At 39.3% G+C, this 17,862-nt stretch overlaps 1 protein-coding gene across 2 annotated transcripts; it reads right to left on the bottom strand.

Annotated features, from left to right (window-relative positions):
- Positions 1 to 1,080: 1,080 nt before the first annotated feature.
- On the bottom strand, positions 1,081 to 15,373 carry LOC105397210 (protein mesh). 2 transcript variants are annotated; one of them, XM_038120302.2, is made up of 22 exons: positions 14,887 to 15,373; positions 12,364 to 12,602; positions 11,887 to 12,093; positions 11,161 to 11,319; positions 10,902 to 11,039; positions 10,656 to 10,824; positions 10,312 to 10,569; positions 9,859 to 10,195; positions 9,484 to 9,765; positions 9,168 to 9,395; positions 8,936 to 9,054; positions 8,696 to 8,847; positions 8,497 to 8,605; positions 8,176 to 8,312; positions 7,761 to 7,890; positions 7,260 to 7,522; positions 6,410 to 6,514; positions 6,138 to 6,246; positions 5,202 to 6,014; positions 3,787 to 3,878; positions 2,343 to 2,488; positions 1,081 to 1,888 (listed from the first exon to the last, which is right to left on the bottom strand). In XM_038120302.2, exons 1-22 carry the CDS (start codon positions 15,251 to 15,253, stop codon positions 1,660 to 1,662), a joined length of 4,788 nt encoding a protein of 1,595 aa, XP_037976230.2. In that variant the 5' UTR covers positions 15,254 to 15,373; the 3' UTR covers positions 1,081 to 1,659. The 2 variants fall into 2 exon arrangements, with proteins under 2 accessions (XP_037976230.2, XP_048481293.1); XM_048625336.1 differs by lacking the exons at positions 3,787 to 3,878; positions 5,202 to 6,014 and having other exon boundaries at positions 2,343 to 2,496.
- Positions 15,374 to 17,862: the final 2,489 nt, after the last annotated feature.

The following is a 17,862-nucleotide window of genomic DNA, read 5'->3' as shown; positions in this document are numbered from 1 at the left end:
TAAAATTAGTTCTGATTATGTTCTGCTTTTGATATAGGAGATTAAATCTAGATTACAATGGTATAGGTAATATATGTGGGCCGTGAGAATAACGAGATAGATAGACTTAAAAAAACTATTAATTAAGTATTATTTTTGAACACTTTATTTTACATTTTCTAAAGTAACAAGAAACAAAAGCATACAATTAAAAGAAATTCAGACAGTGTGCAAAGGCTAATTCATCATCATCATCATCATCATCTCGACCCATCACGTCCCCACTGCTGGGGCACGGGTCTCCTTCCAAAGGCTAATTGCTAAAAAGCAATTTCTTTCAGCCAACTCTTGATAAGTTGGGAAAACAATGACATGTCATAAATCATCATTATTTCGTCTAAAATCGCTGCAGGTGCGCGAAATTCTTCTTGGTATATTGCCTAAGATTTAAAGTATCATGTCACGTCCTCACACCTGTAACCAAAGAAAAATAAAGATTATATACTTTTCATCACGAGTACCACGACCCATCCCGTCCCCACTGCTGGGGCACGGGCCTCTCGGGAAAATATTTCATAAAATTACATGGAGTATAATTGGGTAAAATTATTCGTCATATTTGGCAACACTAACCTGTAGCCGCTGCAACTCGTTCTTCCAATTTTTCAAACGGAATTAAAGGCGCCTGAATACGTTATTCTTCCTGCATAAAGCCAATATATATAGTATTACTTTTCTTGCATCACATTACAGAGTTTTTGGCAGTATTTCACCCAGAAAATCACAAAACAAATTAAATAACGTAGCGTCAGCTTATTCGCAGAAATTGACAACTCAAATAACGCACAGAGTATGAAATGACGTTTGACAATGACGTCTCGTTGTTGCACATTTTGACCACCGGAACAGATAAGATTGTGGCACTATAAGTTTGTGGCACTGTAGTAGGTCTATGGTAAAGATAGAGACACTGCTGGGTTTTTATCTTAATTTATTTACCAAATAGGTTTATGTTCAAAATTTTTACTTAAGTATGTAGTAAAGTAATACATAAATTTAACTTATAAATTAACATTAAGATAGGTAACAGTTTTGTTTTTGCTAAGTGTAGGGTAGCTATAGGTACCTACCTATCTAGTTAGGCTGGAACCAATGCTCTACGCTCGGATGCGCGGTCTTTATGGGAAGTACGTAGTTAGTTAAATGCTTAAAAATATTATAGCTTCCATCTCCATAGGTATATACCTACTTTTGTACGTAGGTATAAAATGCTACCTATCTAAAACATAAGGTACAAGGATTCTGTGTTGAAGCTGTCGTGGTGGGATATTAATTTAACTTACCTAGACAAATAAAATATTGTAAACCTACCTGTTGTAAAATGCCAAAAAGGAAGGTAATATACCTATTTTATTATTTACTTAAATTATAGTTACATAGAAATATACAACAACAAGTACCAATATCTCTCTGTAATAAACACTTTTACACCAAAATACAAGAGAGCATGATAGAAATATTAGAGTAGCTAATACACACAATGATCTTACTACTTTAGGTACCTATTAGGTTTTAAAAGTAGGTAGAATAGAATATAAAATTAAACAAAAAGTGCATGGCGGCAATAATTAAAAACAAACTTAGTTAACTAAACTAATAAAAATAAAAAAAACTACTTAGTTAATTAATTTCCGTTTCCCCGGCCCACTGTCGGCTCTGCTGTCCCTGATTGAACTCGTCTGCTAGCGCCCTGGCCTGGTCGTATTGGTACCCGGGCTGGTCGGATGAGTCTCCCACAGTCACGGGGTCAGTTGGCAACGGACTGTCCTCCCCGAGGTCCTTCTTGTAAGGAATGCTTTCCGAGTCGGAGTTCACTTTGAAAGAGTCTTCCGGGTCGATTGCAGTTGTTCTGGGAAAGAGCGAGGTAAATTTGGTTAAGTTCTTAGAGGGTTGCCTTAATTGTAAGAGCGTCTACATCAACGGTATGAAAGGTCACAGGTCACAAGAGTGTGGTAGTTTATTCGACCAGTTAGCAACGCTACTGGTTTCCTCAAACTTATATTTAATTTAAGTAATTTATTTATTCAACAGACAACTAACGGTCTAGGTATATTATAGTAACAACGTCCTTAGCCTATGTTAGTATATTTATCTATATTGTATGATCAGAATTTGGTTCACCCATGCAACCCCAAGGACCCAAGCCCTGACTCAGTACCACCCTCATCCCTTTTTTAAATCAAAGTTGGTTAAACATTAACGTCTGTAAAATTCTGTAAAAGATAAACTATGCCTTGATTGGTGACCTACTCAAAACCCACCCGTCTCTGCTACATCTACCATTTACTCCACTCTAAACTCACTTGATCATAAACTCGTCATCCTCCTTCTCTTCAGCCTTCCTCCGCTGGAGGATCCTCCAGCCGATGCAGATGAGCACGATGACGATGGGCAGCATCACCGCCGAGATGATGCCCCACGTGGCGCCCAGTGTGCGCGAGGAATACTCCTGGTTGCCTGAGGGTGGAAGGGTTGTTAATGAGGGATACAAGATTGTTGACTTATGATGATGATCTGGATGATTGCCAGATCATGATGATCGGGATGATTGGCTGATGATAATGAAACAATTGACGAGCAACTATAACCATTACCGGAAAGCTTAGACTGCTGCAATATTGGTTGAAAGGAAAGCTGCCGACAGGGTGTTTTGATGTTCCTTTGTCTAGCAGTGGAAGAGTTTAATTGGCTAATGATGATGCAATGTAATTTCAGAAAATGAATGGGCAAAGGTGTTTTATGAATCAATATTGATTTGATTAATTCATGAAGTTAGCTTTCTGGTTACTAGGTATAGGTAGGTCAAATTATTCAGAGCGACTTCTTTAAATAACTCTCAAAGTAGATAGTAGGTATGTAGATAGAGGTACTAGATACTTGGTGAATCCTGAATGTAGGACACTAACCTCTGTAATCAAATTACATGATTCAGAAAGAATTTTCTGCATGAACTAACGTAATGCAAAGTCAATAATATAACACCATAGCGTATCAAGCTATCACTGTTATCTGGGACCTAAATCTTTTATCTACGTTTAAATATATAAAAATGTGTACCAACCGTCCGTGTGACCCACATACTCTTGTTGATTTAAGATAAGAAAGCAAGTCATAATCTCGTCGGTTTAGGGAAATAACGAAATAATTACCATCATTTAGCTGGAGAAAATTTCTATTCCACTCAGGTGGTTCGCGACTTGGTATTGCATTATCTACGAATCTTTTATGTCTTGCTTTCCTATTAAAAGTTTGTGACATTGTGACACTTCATTTTGGAAGTCATTCTACCGTACCGCGGAACAGAAATTTCCTCTTACCATGATTTCAGTTGCATTTTCTTCGCAATAATTTATTTTCTTTAGAATCGTTTTCTTAACATAAAACATTACAATGATACCTTGATGGGAACCTCATTAATACTGCTTATACTTACCTAGCAAACTAATACATATAAGTGCCTTGATCTATGAATGTGCAAAAATTAACTCACTATCCTACCTATCTTAAAATTCTACTTTTATTAATTTTATTACAAAACGAATAGGCCCAGTTCTCCTACAATATTGTCATTTTAAAGGGCAGTCTTGTCTAACCTCGGTGGTATTGCTACATAAAATGGCTTTACGTTGGTAAAATAATAAAATCTTCAGCATCTAATTTCAGATTTGAGCTAGATTAGACCATCGTGGATCTACCTGAGAAGCTTGGGATCTCACTGGCAGTTGGTGGATCTATGAGAGTCTCCACCGACTTGCCTCTGACTGGAGGCATTGTGAACGTCCTTATTGGGTCAATAGGGGCACTTTTAGGTGCTTCAGGTAATCCTGGACGGTCATACGGGTACACTACATAATTCCGAATTACTTTTTTACGAATATGAAAATAACGATTTTTTAAATTTCGAATTTCATAGTTCCGAATAATTCACAATCCCGAATTTTAAGTTTCCGAATAACGAAAATCACGAATAGTTTATAAACGAAATTTCAAACAACACATTTATTAAAATGACGAAAGACAATTTTCCGAATATTATTATTTCGATGTTTCAAAAGTACGATTTTTATTATATCGAATTATTTAAATTACGAATCCCGAAGTTTTAATATTCCGAAAATACAAATTCCCGAATGTTTCTTAGTTAACAAGAAATGATTATCTATTATGAATAATGCAGCATAATGCGTATAAAACAATATTTTTTAAGCTATATTATGTGAAACGCTCCGCTCCGCTTCGCTGCGCTCCGCTTTGTTTTTCGATATCAATGTGCACCTAACACGCTCCTCCTCGCTTTGCTCGTCGTCGCACCTATATTTAGGTTTAGGTCCTAAGGTTTTTAAGTTTAAACACCATAAAAATCCTAGCAATTGCTTTGCTCTATATTTGAAACGCTCCGCTCCGCTTCGCTGCGCTCCGCTTTGTTTTTTGATATCTATGTGCACCTAACACGCTCCTCCTCGCTTTGCTCGTCGTCGCACCTATCTTTAGGTTTAGGTCCTAAGGTTTTTAAGTTTAAACACCATAAAAATCCTAGCAATTGTTTTGCTTTATATTTGAAAAGCTCCGCTCCGCTTCGCTGCGCTCCGATTTGTTTTTCGATATCTATGTGCACCTAACACGCTCCTCCTAGCTTTGCTCGTCGTCGCACCTATCTTTAGGTTTAGGTCCTAAGGTTTTTAAGTTTAAACACCATAAAAATCCTAACAATTATTTTGCTCTATATTTGAAAGGCTCCGCTCCGCTTCGCTGCGCTCCGCTTTGTTTTTCGATATCTATGTGCACCTAACACGCTCCTCCTCGCTTTGCTCGTCGTCGCACCTATCTTTTGGTTTTGGTTCTAAAGTTTTAAAGTCGTTTATGTTTTTTTGTCAAAATCACGAATTATCATATTTCCGATCGGGATTTGACTTTTTCGTGATTATAATAAATCGGTATTTTATTTTTCGTATATTAAAGTAATCGTATTTTTTAACATTCGTATATTTAACAATCGTAATAACAATATTCGTGATTATAATATTCGAAATTATAATTATCGTGATTATTATAATTCGGTATTTTAAAAAATCGGTATTGCAATATTTCGTAAATTACATATTCGGGGTTATCAAATTCGGAAAAAAGTTTTTCGGAATATTTGGGTGTTCCCCGGTCATACGTATTTCTTGGACTGTTGTCTGAAGTAGGGCTTATTGGTGGAGAGTAAATTTCAGAATAAGTTGGAGAGTATGCAGAAGAAATAGGGCTGTATTTTCCTTCAAATTTCTGTGCATAAGGATCTTCGGATCCATCTTTAGTGGAGTAGCCAGAGTCACTACCCAGAAGGGCGTGGCGCCCGGTCTGCCGCGGCTTGCTCACATACTGGATGTCTTTAGCTGGCCGAGTCAGAGTAGAGTCTCTGTTAGATTCCGTGTCAGAAGGAGACGTCAAAGACAGAAGGTCCTCCTCAGACAGATCCCAAAGCTTCTCTGGAAACTCGACATCCGGCGCGCCCGGAAGAGGCTCATTAGTGCGATAAGTTTTATCATAGCCTCTGCGCTTTTTCTGAAGCGAACTGTTATCAGATTTACCAGAATCACTTTTGTTTGAGTTGGTATATCCTATGCCTGAGCTCTCGCCATCTTGTGGCTGAGGGATCGCGGGGGCCGACCTGGCTATTAACGATTTATTAATGGGAGTCTCCTCAGTAGGACTATCACTATCGGCTAATTTAGCTTTACTGGAAGCACTTCGAAGAGTGGAAGACTTCATGGTATCAGTGAGGTTGCCCATCGAGGCTGATCTTAAATTAAGTCGTGAGGCTGACTTTGACCGCGGAATATCTTCGAATCGGAAGCCCTCTTTGCCCTCAGATTTAGGCTTGTACCAGCACCAGAACCAGAGGAGGCAGATCAAGAGGCCTAGAGGTAGAATGACTGCCACAATGACGCCCCACGTCAGGAATAGTGCGCGTTGCGAGTACTCCTGGTTACCTGGATGTCAAAGCAAGGGTAAGGTCTCAAATATGCTCTTGAAAATTGCGTAAGTAAACGTAGTGTTTATGTATTTTTAAGCAATATAGGTATGTATTAAATAAAGGGAGGTTGTTAACTTACGTAGGCACTCGGTGTAGCCATAGTCGGGCAGGTTCCACCGACCGTCACTTTCGCAAGCTCGGCGCTTGTCACCGATCAGGATAAAGTTTTGATTGCACTCAAAGTTCACCTTAAAAGAAATAACAGTATTTTAAGTATTGATGGTCTATTACTTGTGTTGTTGGTACTCGTTGCGTACAGTATACTACTTAGTCGTGGTAGGTAGAAATAATTGACACATAAATGTACCATTTAAGTACCTATATCTATAGATAAACGCTCACTAAACTTACCGTAGTTCCGGGAGTGAAGAAGAAGTTGCTTTTCCGTCCGAACCGCGGTGTCTCCAAGATGCCACAACTGATGACTCTCCTTGCGTTTTTCTCCTTGATGTTTGTCTACAAGCAATGTAATATGGTTATTATTATTGAGGGCTATTGAAGCCGGTTCCCACAACAGTCACAGGCAGACTGCTGAGTAATTTTTGTCATAGCTAAGATGTGGTTGTAGACCTTGATGCATTATAATTGCAAGAACAATGGTGTGCGCAGACGCATCTCGATGCACGCACGCTGGTTTATGTTCATTGACTTTTAATTTATTAAATTCTTTATTTTATAGCCTAGGTGTCTATTAAGTTTCATCATAAACAATGTAGGTGTGGTAGGTAGTGGGTCGTAGCCAAGTATACGTATTACGTATAATAATAATATCGTCGTAGGTATCCAGTAGTTTACTATTGCATTAAATATTGAATCATTTAAAAAAAGTCTGATGCATGCAGCTTATTGTGTTGTTATATTAGTTTGGTACTTAGCCTTTTGCTTTTGGTAAAACACAAAAAATCAGCTAGTCAGAGTTCTATGTAGGTATGACTCACTATTGACAATGGTGTACCTAGCCCAAGGGAGTCATAATAATTGCGTGATAACTACAAATTACGAGACTATTCATTATGTGATGAGTCGGTGACTCATGATCCTATCACAGGTAAATAAGTAAATACGCACTTAAAGTACATATTATATTCTCGGTATTAACTGACCTAATCTTCAAGTGGCTTCCTTTGATAACGTTTACAAACCGATACCGTTGTCCGATTAAAAATAACTTTACACACAAGAAATGAAATTATCAACTCACGATAGAAGACAAATAGTTCTTGGTGAACTCAGCCATATCTCTGTTGAGGGTCATTCCGTAGTCGTATCGGCACTGGTAGGAATCTTGGCAGAGTTCGGTGGCCCTGGATACGTCGAAGGACCGGTTGGCTGGTAGGAAGTCTGCTGGTTCTCGCAAGAAGTTTGGCCTGAACTGGTCATCGTTGTAGTAGGCGGCTGTTCGTCCGTACTCTCTGACGAACATCGCCACTCCTATGTCTTTCTGCTCTCTATCGGAGAGGCGCCCTGGAAGAGTTTTTATTGAGTGAGGTGTTGACAGACAGTACTGATTCGTATCAAATGGCATCGATGGCAAAAAATGGTAGTTGTACCTACAATTTTGAGAAAGAAAACTTGATCCCTTCATAGTTACAACACTACCTGACAGAGGCCAGGCTTCTTTGCCCAAGACTGTACCTATGTACATGATATTATAGATGGCTAAAAAGATTTCAATAATTAGTGGTAAGATCAAGATACTTACAATGTTGTGCGAAGTCGTTATGAGCTGACTGGAAGTTGTTGAGGTCGACGTTGACGATGTTTCCGTCCGGCCTCGTGAAGTCATCGTTGATGTCGAACGACCAGTTGCCGAATAAGCCTTTTGTTTGGTTCTGGAAGATGAATAAATCTATATAAGCGCCTGTGAAACGTTTACACATCAGCGTTTACACAACAGCCTTGAGCATAATGGCTTGTATGGCCGCGCTGACACACCATTCTTCAGACATTAGCAATCAATCATCCTTTCAAACTGCATGGAAAAACTGTCGGAGGTGGTACGGTGGATGTTCTTCATTACACCAAACATGATGTCCTACAGTAATATGAATCATACCAGAAGTCAAAAGCTGGGTGATATTATATCTAAAATATCTTGAAAAAGCCTCTGAACTCACCACATACGTCCACGGAAGGTAGACCCTGGCGGTCATGAAGCCCTTGTTCTCCACCACCTCCAGCCCGGCACCAGACGAGAACATCACCACGATCTCGGACTGGTTCAGCACGTACATGGGCTGGTAGACTGTCACTCCTGCAAGAATTAACGGATGTTATCATTTCTTGACGATGACGGAGCGGTTAGTGGTGATGGAGACTGTTGTCTTGGTTTTTTTACCGATGAGGATAGATAATTGAACATTGGAGGGATGGCCCTCTATTGCTTTGGAAGTTGGGAGGATTACAATGTAACAACTGGATGGATTGTAGAATCTCACCTGGGAAGTATTGCACTCTCAAAGCAGCTCTGTCAAAGTAAACTCGTTTGTTGTCAGCGAATACGTCCAAATGGTAGCGCCATTGAGCATGCTGTGGCCTGAGACGAATCTGCGATAATAAACATTAAGATAAGTACCTACTTCATTACTTTTTTTAGCATTACAGAGGGAGTAAATGGGAGGTAAAAAATGAACTTACTTCAATAGGCACGGAGTTGTTGGAAGCTGCAACTATGGAAGTCAGATGTGTGGCATTGACGGGCCCGTAGATGTTTCTGGAAACCTGCTCGAACCTTCCTTGCACGTCCAATTTCAGGTTGGGGTGATCCACTTTCACCAAAACATATTCACCTGAAAGAGAAAGGATATTGTAAAATGGAGGATGGTCAATCATGATGACGATGAATCTTGTTCACAAATATTATGTTTTGTTACAAACCTTTTCCGTTGAAAGTGTACTGAAGATCATCAAAGGTAACGATATGAGGATCACCAAATATTCCTGCCACTCCTGGCGACTGGTACGCCACACAGTCTTGCGAGGGTCTTCTTTCAAATCTAGAAAAGATGACCAATTATTGCTTGCACATTGAACACGATAATGAATTTATGGTGTCATTTGAGTCAGTAAGGAGAATGAGTTCAGTACAACAGTAAAGCTGTAAATTTACCTGTAAGTTTCACATCCAACTGATTGCTCCTCCTGCCACGCACAGCACTGGTAGAAGGGCACCATGTCATGGAACCAATGGGACAGGGAGGGCACTTTGTTGGCTTCGTTGTAAGGAGTAAACCCAAAGTCGTGGGAGCGCTGGGGCCTGGATCCCCACATCTGATCGTAGGTCAACATGAGGTAGTGGTTCTTGTCGTAGCAACATTGCTGACCTGAACCTTCCGCACTGGAAATGAAACATTGGTAGGTAAATAAATAAATTAATTAAAGGATAGGAAACGACTGAGCATTAAATAAAGATCAAGCTTTCTAACCTTGCACTACCGCTCCTAACACAATGGACTCCACCCCAGTTGTATCTGCAAGTTGGGTTCGTGTCTTTATCGCAGTGAGGGTCAGGCATGAACCGGCCCTTGTCCAGCAGAGCGTGCTCCAGGGTGCATGGGCACACCCACACTTGTGACGCGAAGTTCTTCAGAAACCGGTCGGTCCTCAGCCAGTTATTACACATAGTCTGGGGCCACTTCTGACCGTGGATTCTTTCCCATTGCGGCGCGAAATACCAAGCTAATGGTATTGGACGACTCCACAGAACACTGGAAAGAAAAAGTTATTGGTACTTAAGTAAATGAATTTGATCAAAGCTGAAAGTAGATTAAAACAAGAATGCCTGTAAGAAATAAACTTACGGTGAAATTGGAATACCCTTGTAAACATCTGGCGTTGTTAAATTGATTTGCAAGAAACCGAACTGCATGTCATTGTGCATGATATTCTCCCTGTTTCTGAAATTCTGTGGGTTGATGACGTATTCTCCAGTATTAGCGACACCGACTTCAATCATGTCGATAAACTCCAGCTGCGGTCTGATGGTGACCTCCTTGTAACCCCACAGACTTATCTGCAGCTGGACATTCAAGTTGGTAGTCAAGTTGAATCTGTCCCATGTGACCTTCACTTCTGGTGGGTATCTCTCGTGGACTGCATTGTCGAGGAATATCTTTTCGGTAGCTGAAGCAGGGGTTTCTGAAAGTGAAATTTCATTATCAAGCTATGCTATACAACTAACTAGGCACGTAGTAAAAGTCAGAGCGGGACACTAAAGGCGATAAAAGATTAATTAAAGATCAGTGAAATCTTACCAACAAAATATTTTCCCTTCCACTTATAAGGCTCATTATTGATAGCCACTTCGAACCTAGCGTAGCCATTATGCCAGAACCTGGGCTGTACACAGATGGCGCGGTTGATGTCAACCACTGCTCCCACGACGGACTCAGTATCGAAGCGACAGGTGATGCGATCGTTGGGGTTGAAGCAAGGACCCGTGATGTTGACGATAGTTCCTCCAAGCATGTTTCCACTCTCCGGAGCAAACATAAGAGGTAGATTGGCACCATCTAAGAACAGATACGAAACATAGAAATCGTAAGTTAAGTTACAATGATATCAACCAATAACTTAATAGTTGTGGATCATTACTCACCGATATCCTTGTTACAAGTACCCATGAGTATTTTCTCGTCGATTCTGAATATGTGACGCCCTGGGAAACCGTTGGCCCATCCTCTGCTGGTTAGATCACGTAGAACGGATGCTTGTGAGTATGGCTTGTATTCGTAGCTTTGAGTCCCGTTGCCGGCGTTGAAACCAATCTAAATGATACAAATACAAATTAGTTGTTGACTCGAAATAGTGCACAATTAAGTTTGTTAGTAAATTCTTCACTTACATAAGCTGGCACTCCACCTTCCCCTCCAGTGGTGTCACCACCAGCCTCAGTGTGTGCACTCCAGTTGATCTCCAAGTAGTTGAAAATTGCATACGTAAACACTTCATCTGTGGCTAGAACCATTTGGAAGGTGTTCGTCTGAAAGAAAGCCAAAGACACGTGAACAATTTTGCAAATAGCATCAATTTCGGGTTTGTTTTGCTTTCAACGGAAACCAAAAACGTAGAGTTCATAACAAAAACCTCGTACTTAAGTATACCTTGTAAAGCGAGTTGTCGATGCCTCCAGCGAAGGACATATTCTTCCAGGTGACGGTGACGGCGTGTTTGGGGAAGAAGTTCTCCGAGCCGATGACGCCCTCGCGGATGTCCCACATCAGGCGTTCGCGCATCTCCACGCCGAGCTGGTCTGTACGAGCCTGGGTAGGAGGAGCAAAGTGAAAGTCAAAGTCAAATGCTATTTATCGTATGAATATAAAATTACCTGATGAATTTAACGCTTCTGTTCATCGTATAAGTATAAAATATCCTGATGAACAGCTTTTTTTACCAATTACAATACAATACAATACAAAACACTTTATTTGCACCAAGAACAAAAATTACAAAAAAAAACAAAACTTAAAAATAAAACAGTACAAAGAGGCGGCCTTATTGCTTATAGCAATCTCTACCAGACAACCTTTGGATGTAAGAGAGTAAGTCTATATGATTGTGAGGTAGTTGTGGTGCAAGTATTACTCTCCGGAGCAAAAGAATATGCTGAGTATTGTTTGAAATACAAGGAGATGATTAACAGATATGACGATACAGTGATGATGATGTTATTTCAGAGCTGGAATGAAATGTTACCGGTTGCAAATGGTGTTAAAGATTCTTAGCTTTCGATAGTACTTAAGTTCTACACAAGGACATATATACGGAGTAGTAGACAGCAGAGACGTAGCAGCAAATTATAACAATGTACTTAGCAGTTGATGGTTTACCTGAAGATCTCGGTCCATTCGGAAGTAAATGCCAGGTCTTCTTTGGTCGGGGTCCTCTGGCCTCTGTGACCCGATACGGCACTTGCTGAAGAAGATGCCGATGAAAGAAGGGTCGTTCAGCTGAGGCCAGTCCTTGATGGGGAACGACAGGGGGTACGTGTAGTGGTCCGGGGGATCGCTGAACTGTAGGTAACCGTGCATTGAGACCTGGAAAAGAGTTTTAGAAGTTTTTATCAGCCTATATTTATCTATAACCAAGTTGTTAAGTGTACTTATGTAGTTAGTCTACATATCTGTAATTTAAAACTCATGTTATGGATATAACTGTCTGCTGCAAACCGCAGTTTGTGCAACCGAATTGTGGAATGTTTTGATATCTTTTCAGAGGTGTTTATTGTAAAATTATAACATGTGGACTATAGCATGGTCGCTGATGAGTTGATGACTGATATAGAAAATTTATGATTCAAAACTCACCCGTGTATAATTGAACCTGAACCCAAAGAACGGCAACTGAAAGTTGAAGTTCTTATGGATCTGCGGAGTCGAGGAGTGGATGTCTCTCTGGTAGTCCCCGATGTTCTCATCGCCCCCCTGGTCGTAGAACCAGTACAGGAAGTTGCCCCGGACCTGCTGCAGTCTCTGCTGCGTGATGATGTAGGACTGCCCGTTGTTCTGGTAGGTCGTGGACGGCAGGACCCGCCCGTCGATGTGCGCTGGAGAGGTTAACAGAAACATAAGATGGTACGATGATATTCTTGGTGCAAATAAAGTTGACTGTGTATAAGGAAATGCTTTATTTTGACGACGTGACAGCTTTCAAGCGTAATGAAAGCCGTGGTAGCGTAAAACACCTATGTATCTATGCGTTGTAGGATATAAGAAGTGATATAGGTACTCTTTTGTTTGTTTCCTTTCTTTACCCATTAAACTTTTACTAAGGTACCTATGAAGTAGACTGGTTTATTTATTTAGTATTTGATATCGAAAATGCATATACTTAAAGCAGTAAAAAGCCACCATAAATAGACAAGTAAATGCTTTGAAAGGACGCGCTGACCGTGGCTTATCGCTAAGTAGGTAGTTAAGTACCTAATTGGAGCTTCTGACGACAGTGAAAGTGGACTTCAATGTTTTTTTATTTACTTATTTACTCTTGTCAAATAAATGAAAAGGCTTTGTTAGTACAATACAGTGAACCGTTTTATTAAAATATCGATTTGATAAGTTATCATCAAACACATTATCTTTAATGGTGGTCTTCAACTACCTACCAAAGCACAAGCTCAATGGACAGGAATTATAGATACTTTGTAGGTATACCTACTGAAAGAAAACTGAAACCTTTCCCAAGTTACCTTGTTATCTGAATGAATGGTGCAATTTTAGTGAAACAATAACTTAACGCTAAGAACTTGCTTGGGTTCAATCACCTCGAAAAAACACTAGGTAAGTTAAAAAACTTAAGTACAACTTAAGTATAAGTGATATGTATTTGTAACTACATATCCTAACTTAATATTATAAATGCAAAAGTAACTGTGTCTGTCTGTCTGTCTGTTACGCTTTCATTTTAATGAATAAAAGTTGGTATACAGATGGTCTAGACTCTGGGAAAGAACATAGGCTACTTTTTATCCCGGAATTCCCACGGGAAAACTTTTAAGGCGAAGCGAAGCTCGCGGGAACAGCTAGTATTTTCATAAGTAACTAAACACCAAAACGACAAAACGTTACGGTTTCAAAAAACATTCGCTGCTATTAGTTTTTACTCTGGAAATCCAATTAAAAAACGCTTTTAAAACTATGTGAAGCTAATGCTGAAAATTAAAAATAATCTTGAACTAAATTCCCGCGAGTGCCCTAAAAATGTTGATCTCAACGCAAACGCTGTGATGATTTCATCCTTCGTTTATAGTATAAATTATGAAAGAAGTTTATTATCTGCACCAGCTATGGTTTCTGATAAGGGCCCGTACTTATCAATTTAATTGACATACCTTTACTGTATAAAGCTACTAATTTAAAATGTCTTCTTGGGCAGAAACTAGTTTAGAATACTGAAGGAGTTGTAATTTTTCAGTTTTCATTAGTAAGGTGCGGCTTGTTATCTAGCGTTGTTATATACATTTTGATAAGTATGTAGAGGTTTGTAACCTGAATTAAACTTTGAAGTGCTGTATAACAAATGAATGATACTTTAATATAATAATATTACTAAAAACCCAGGGCATTCTAGAATTAAGAATCGTAGGTCGAGGAGCAAAACTATCCCACATCTACTTAAGTACACAAAGTTTTAATTTTTACGTGTTATCCCTAGCTACCATAACCATAATTTTATCCCGGGTTTCCCATGGGAAATAAGCGACTACTATAAATCGATTCGATAACATTATCGAATGAATCCAGAAATGGAGCACGTAAGTATAATAGTTAACATTGAAGCATGATCTAATATTTTTATCTTTACTATCGGCGGATCGACCGTAATAAATGGAAAATAAGGACAATAGATAACTAACGGAATATTGGCCGGTGAGGTATAGTTATTGATTTATACATTGTATATTCGATAGCATATTTTAATGTACTTGACAAGTAAAGGGAGTATTCTTCAAAATATTGAGAAGTTCAAGTACCGCTATGATTCATTTTAACAATTTATACCTAGGTACTTAGTGCCTAAGCAGGTATACGTGTGTCGTGTAAAAGTGTACATGATCCATTCAGACTGAAATTTTACTATAAGTACTAATAACTATGAAAACAAAAACTAAGTAGACCTAGAATTAGTCAGTTTCTCACTGTGAAATGATTAGTTAGATTATCGATTGTTTTGTTTTTTAAATAGTAATTTCAGGTATTTTTATGTTGACTTTTGTAAATATTTTACTGAAGTAGTTAGTTCTTACTCGGCTTGCCTGGAAAAAAATCACCCTTCATAATTCCTTAGGATCGTATGAGATGAAGCAGAAAAAATGCTTCAAAGAATCTTACCATACTCATTATTAGTAGTTGCCGTGGTTGAGGGGGGGTTCAGCAGCTGCCTCCCGAGCTGCTCATCCAGGTCCACGGCTTGGAGGTCCACTGGACCCTCGTTGAGAGCATCATTGAGCGCCTGGTACCGCCCACTCCTCACTGCCACCGCATCAGATTCGGCTATCACTTCCACTGGAGCTGTTTCTTCCACAACTCCTTCCACTCCCACCTCCTTCGCTTCAGCGACTACAGGAACCTCCAAGTCATTACTCACTACACTCGTGACGTCATTCACTAAACTGTCCTCATTAATTATAGCGTCCTCCTGTCCTTTCACACTTACACTAAGAAGTAAAGCTAAAAACACTAACTTTACACACCCCATTGTATTGTCTATATCACTTTCATGGTTTTGGTCAGTTTTGTCTGCGTTATCAGTGATTTTATGAAAAGTTTCGGCGACAGGTGTAGTGTGCTGGTGGGTCGGTACTGCCGCTTCATAGTGGAGGTGCTTCGTGATAAACTGTTATCTCGGTGTTGTGATAAGATAGCAAATAGAAGTGTTAGGTGTGCCAAATTCTTTGTCCTAATCCGCTGGTTTCAACGTTATTGTGGACGGTTATGTTTTATTCAGTGTATCTGTGGAATTGCTACTGGGTTAGTTTAATTTAGCTATCTGATTACGACTTGTTTTCATTAAGTTACATAATATATTGTACTTACTTATTTGTGTATTTCTAGTCAAAATCTTTTAAGCTACTGTTTTATTTTTAAGATTTACCTAATTCGCATCAGATTATTGCAGGAAATCCCAGATTCATCATATTCTAACTTGTTCTCGTATTTTTTTACAAATTATTTTGTCACATAAAAATACCATCATGCAAGAGTTACATTATGAATTGTTTATTGATAGTCCCTGTTATCTGTTGTAGGAAAATGACTAAATCGAGATAAGACCGTGTACTCACTGTTTATTCAAGTAAAATGAGTCAGATGATTTTTTGTACTTAGAAAGATAACCTACGCATACCTTTCAGTTTTCAAATTAATCATACTCTTGTAAGTACTTCTAAAGCGGAATAAGTTGACAGAGTTTTAGCACAAATATCCTGATTTCTGCTGGCAATGAGCAATAGCTTCTCAGCGTGTCTGACAAACACGAGACTCTAGAGCGAAGAATATAGGATTGGTCACCATGAAAAAAGGCTTAGCCAGATCAGCGTCAGTCGCTGACTGTCCGGGGTGTAAAGAACTGTTAGTTTATAGTGTTGATACCCCATTAAGTATCTATATTGAAGCGTTGCCCACTTACCCTCAACTCTCTCAGCACAATCTTGCTTGTGTTGGGGTCCACTAACCCGCACTAGGCCAGCGTGGTGGACAAAACCCTTCCTTCATTGGAAAGAGACCCGTGCCCCAGCAGTGGGGACGTGATGGGTTGTGATGATGATACCCCATTACCTATAATACCTACCTATACGCCACTCGTTCGTTACTCCCACAAAGCAAACACATAGTAGAGCTGTTGTAAGCAACGTAGCCGTGACGTAGCCAAGTTCGACCTGTCGTCACACGGTCTGTAGTTCAGTTACTCCACGCTTGGGGTGCTGACATCAGTGCGTGACAGGTCCCGAGCTGGAGCGGTACAGTTGAGTCTTGAAATGATTTTATTTTACGTGTTTCTCGATAAAAATGAAGCTGTTGCATTGTTGGATGTAAGAGCTACAGTGATGATAGAAGATTTGTGGACGAAAGCAAAGTATATTTTCACGCGTAGTGATATTTTAAATTATATTTTATTTTACTTCTAGAATATACTAAATTGCTGGAAGCGCCATCTTGTGTCAAAAAGAAATACTAGTAAGGGATGTACTCAGGCCGGATGCCGCCCGTAAAAAATAAATAGGGGCGTCATGTTTATTATGAATTAAATATTTAGTTTTTCTTAGATTTCCTGACACTGCATTGAAGCAGCAATGAATTAAACTAATCCACAGGCTGAGTCCAACAAAATACAGCAAAGTATGTTCTCTACATTTTAATGCGGAGGACATACCTACTAAACACGAAAATTAGGTTTGAAAAAAATAAGAGAAGGCGCTTACCCTAACATTCCATCACAAGAAAAGCTAACTTAAATTAATTACTAAAACCATCGATGTTGAAAAGGGGCGGAAGGAATCTCGCTAACTAAACACTGAGGCACAACAATGGCGGCGATGTGAGAGTGTGTGGGTGCGTCGTGATTATGATTATCAGCCATAAATGAGGATTGGCTCCATTCACTAAATGCACATATCCAAGAACAGTCACCTTTATTTAATCATATCACACACCTCTCCAAAGAAATTATAGAAAAATATATAAATATTAGATTCAGGCATATTGCTACTTCCAAACACAACAGTCACAAAGCGACAGCATTTTAATAAGACTGATCTTTTTACAGGTGATTAATATTATACCTGATTTTAATCACATGAATATCCGAAATGAAAACGATTCCGTGTTTGGAGGGCACGTTGAGCTGTCGATCCCGCCATCTGGTGTTTTGGTCCGTACTCACATACGGTATTACTCGATCGAGCTAAACTGTCGAGTATGATAGAACCCATGGCATGGACTTCAGCTTTGATTTATCGAGTGGGGCGCGTCGCATACACATATTTCGAGCGGCTTCGAGAAGGTTCGACGAAAATTACTTTCATTTAATTCCATCGGGCCGGCTCGGCGCGAGCCTTCGAGCTGTTTTTTGAGCTGAGTTTTGCGGTCCATGCGTAGATTTTTACTCAACTTCGAGTAAAACTATTGAGTAATAACGATAGTGAGTACTGTCCATTTAATTAACAATAAGTGTTAATATATAAATAATAAAAAAGTTAACTATTAAATAGGTAAATATTTAATAAACAAAACATATTAAAATATTTTTTTCATGTTTCCCTTTTCTCATACTGTATTTAATTCTGACCATTTAGCGCCCCATTTTGT

The sequence above is a fragment of the Plutella xylostella genome, chromosome 14 (assembly GCF_932276165.1).
Source record: "Plutella xylostella chromosome 14, ilPluXylo3.1, whole genome shotgun sequence".
NCBI lineage: Eukaryota > Metazoa > Arthropoda > Insecta > Lepidoptera > Plutellidae > Plutella > Plutella xylostella.
Note: the sequence above shows the minus strand (reverse complement) of the source record. Positions and strands in the feature narration are given on the sequence as shown.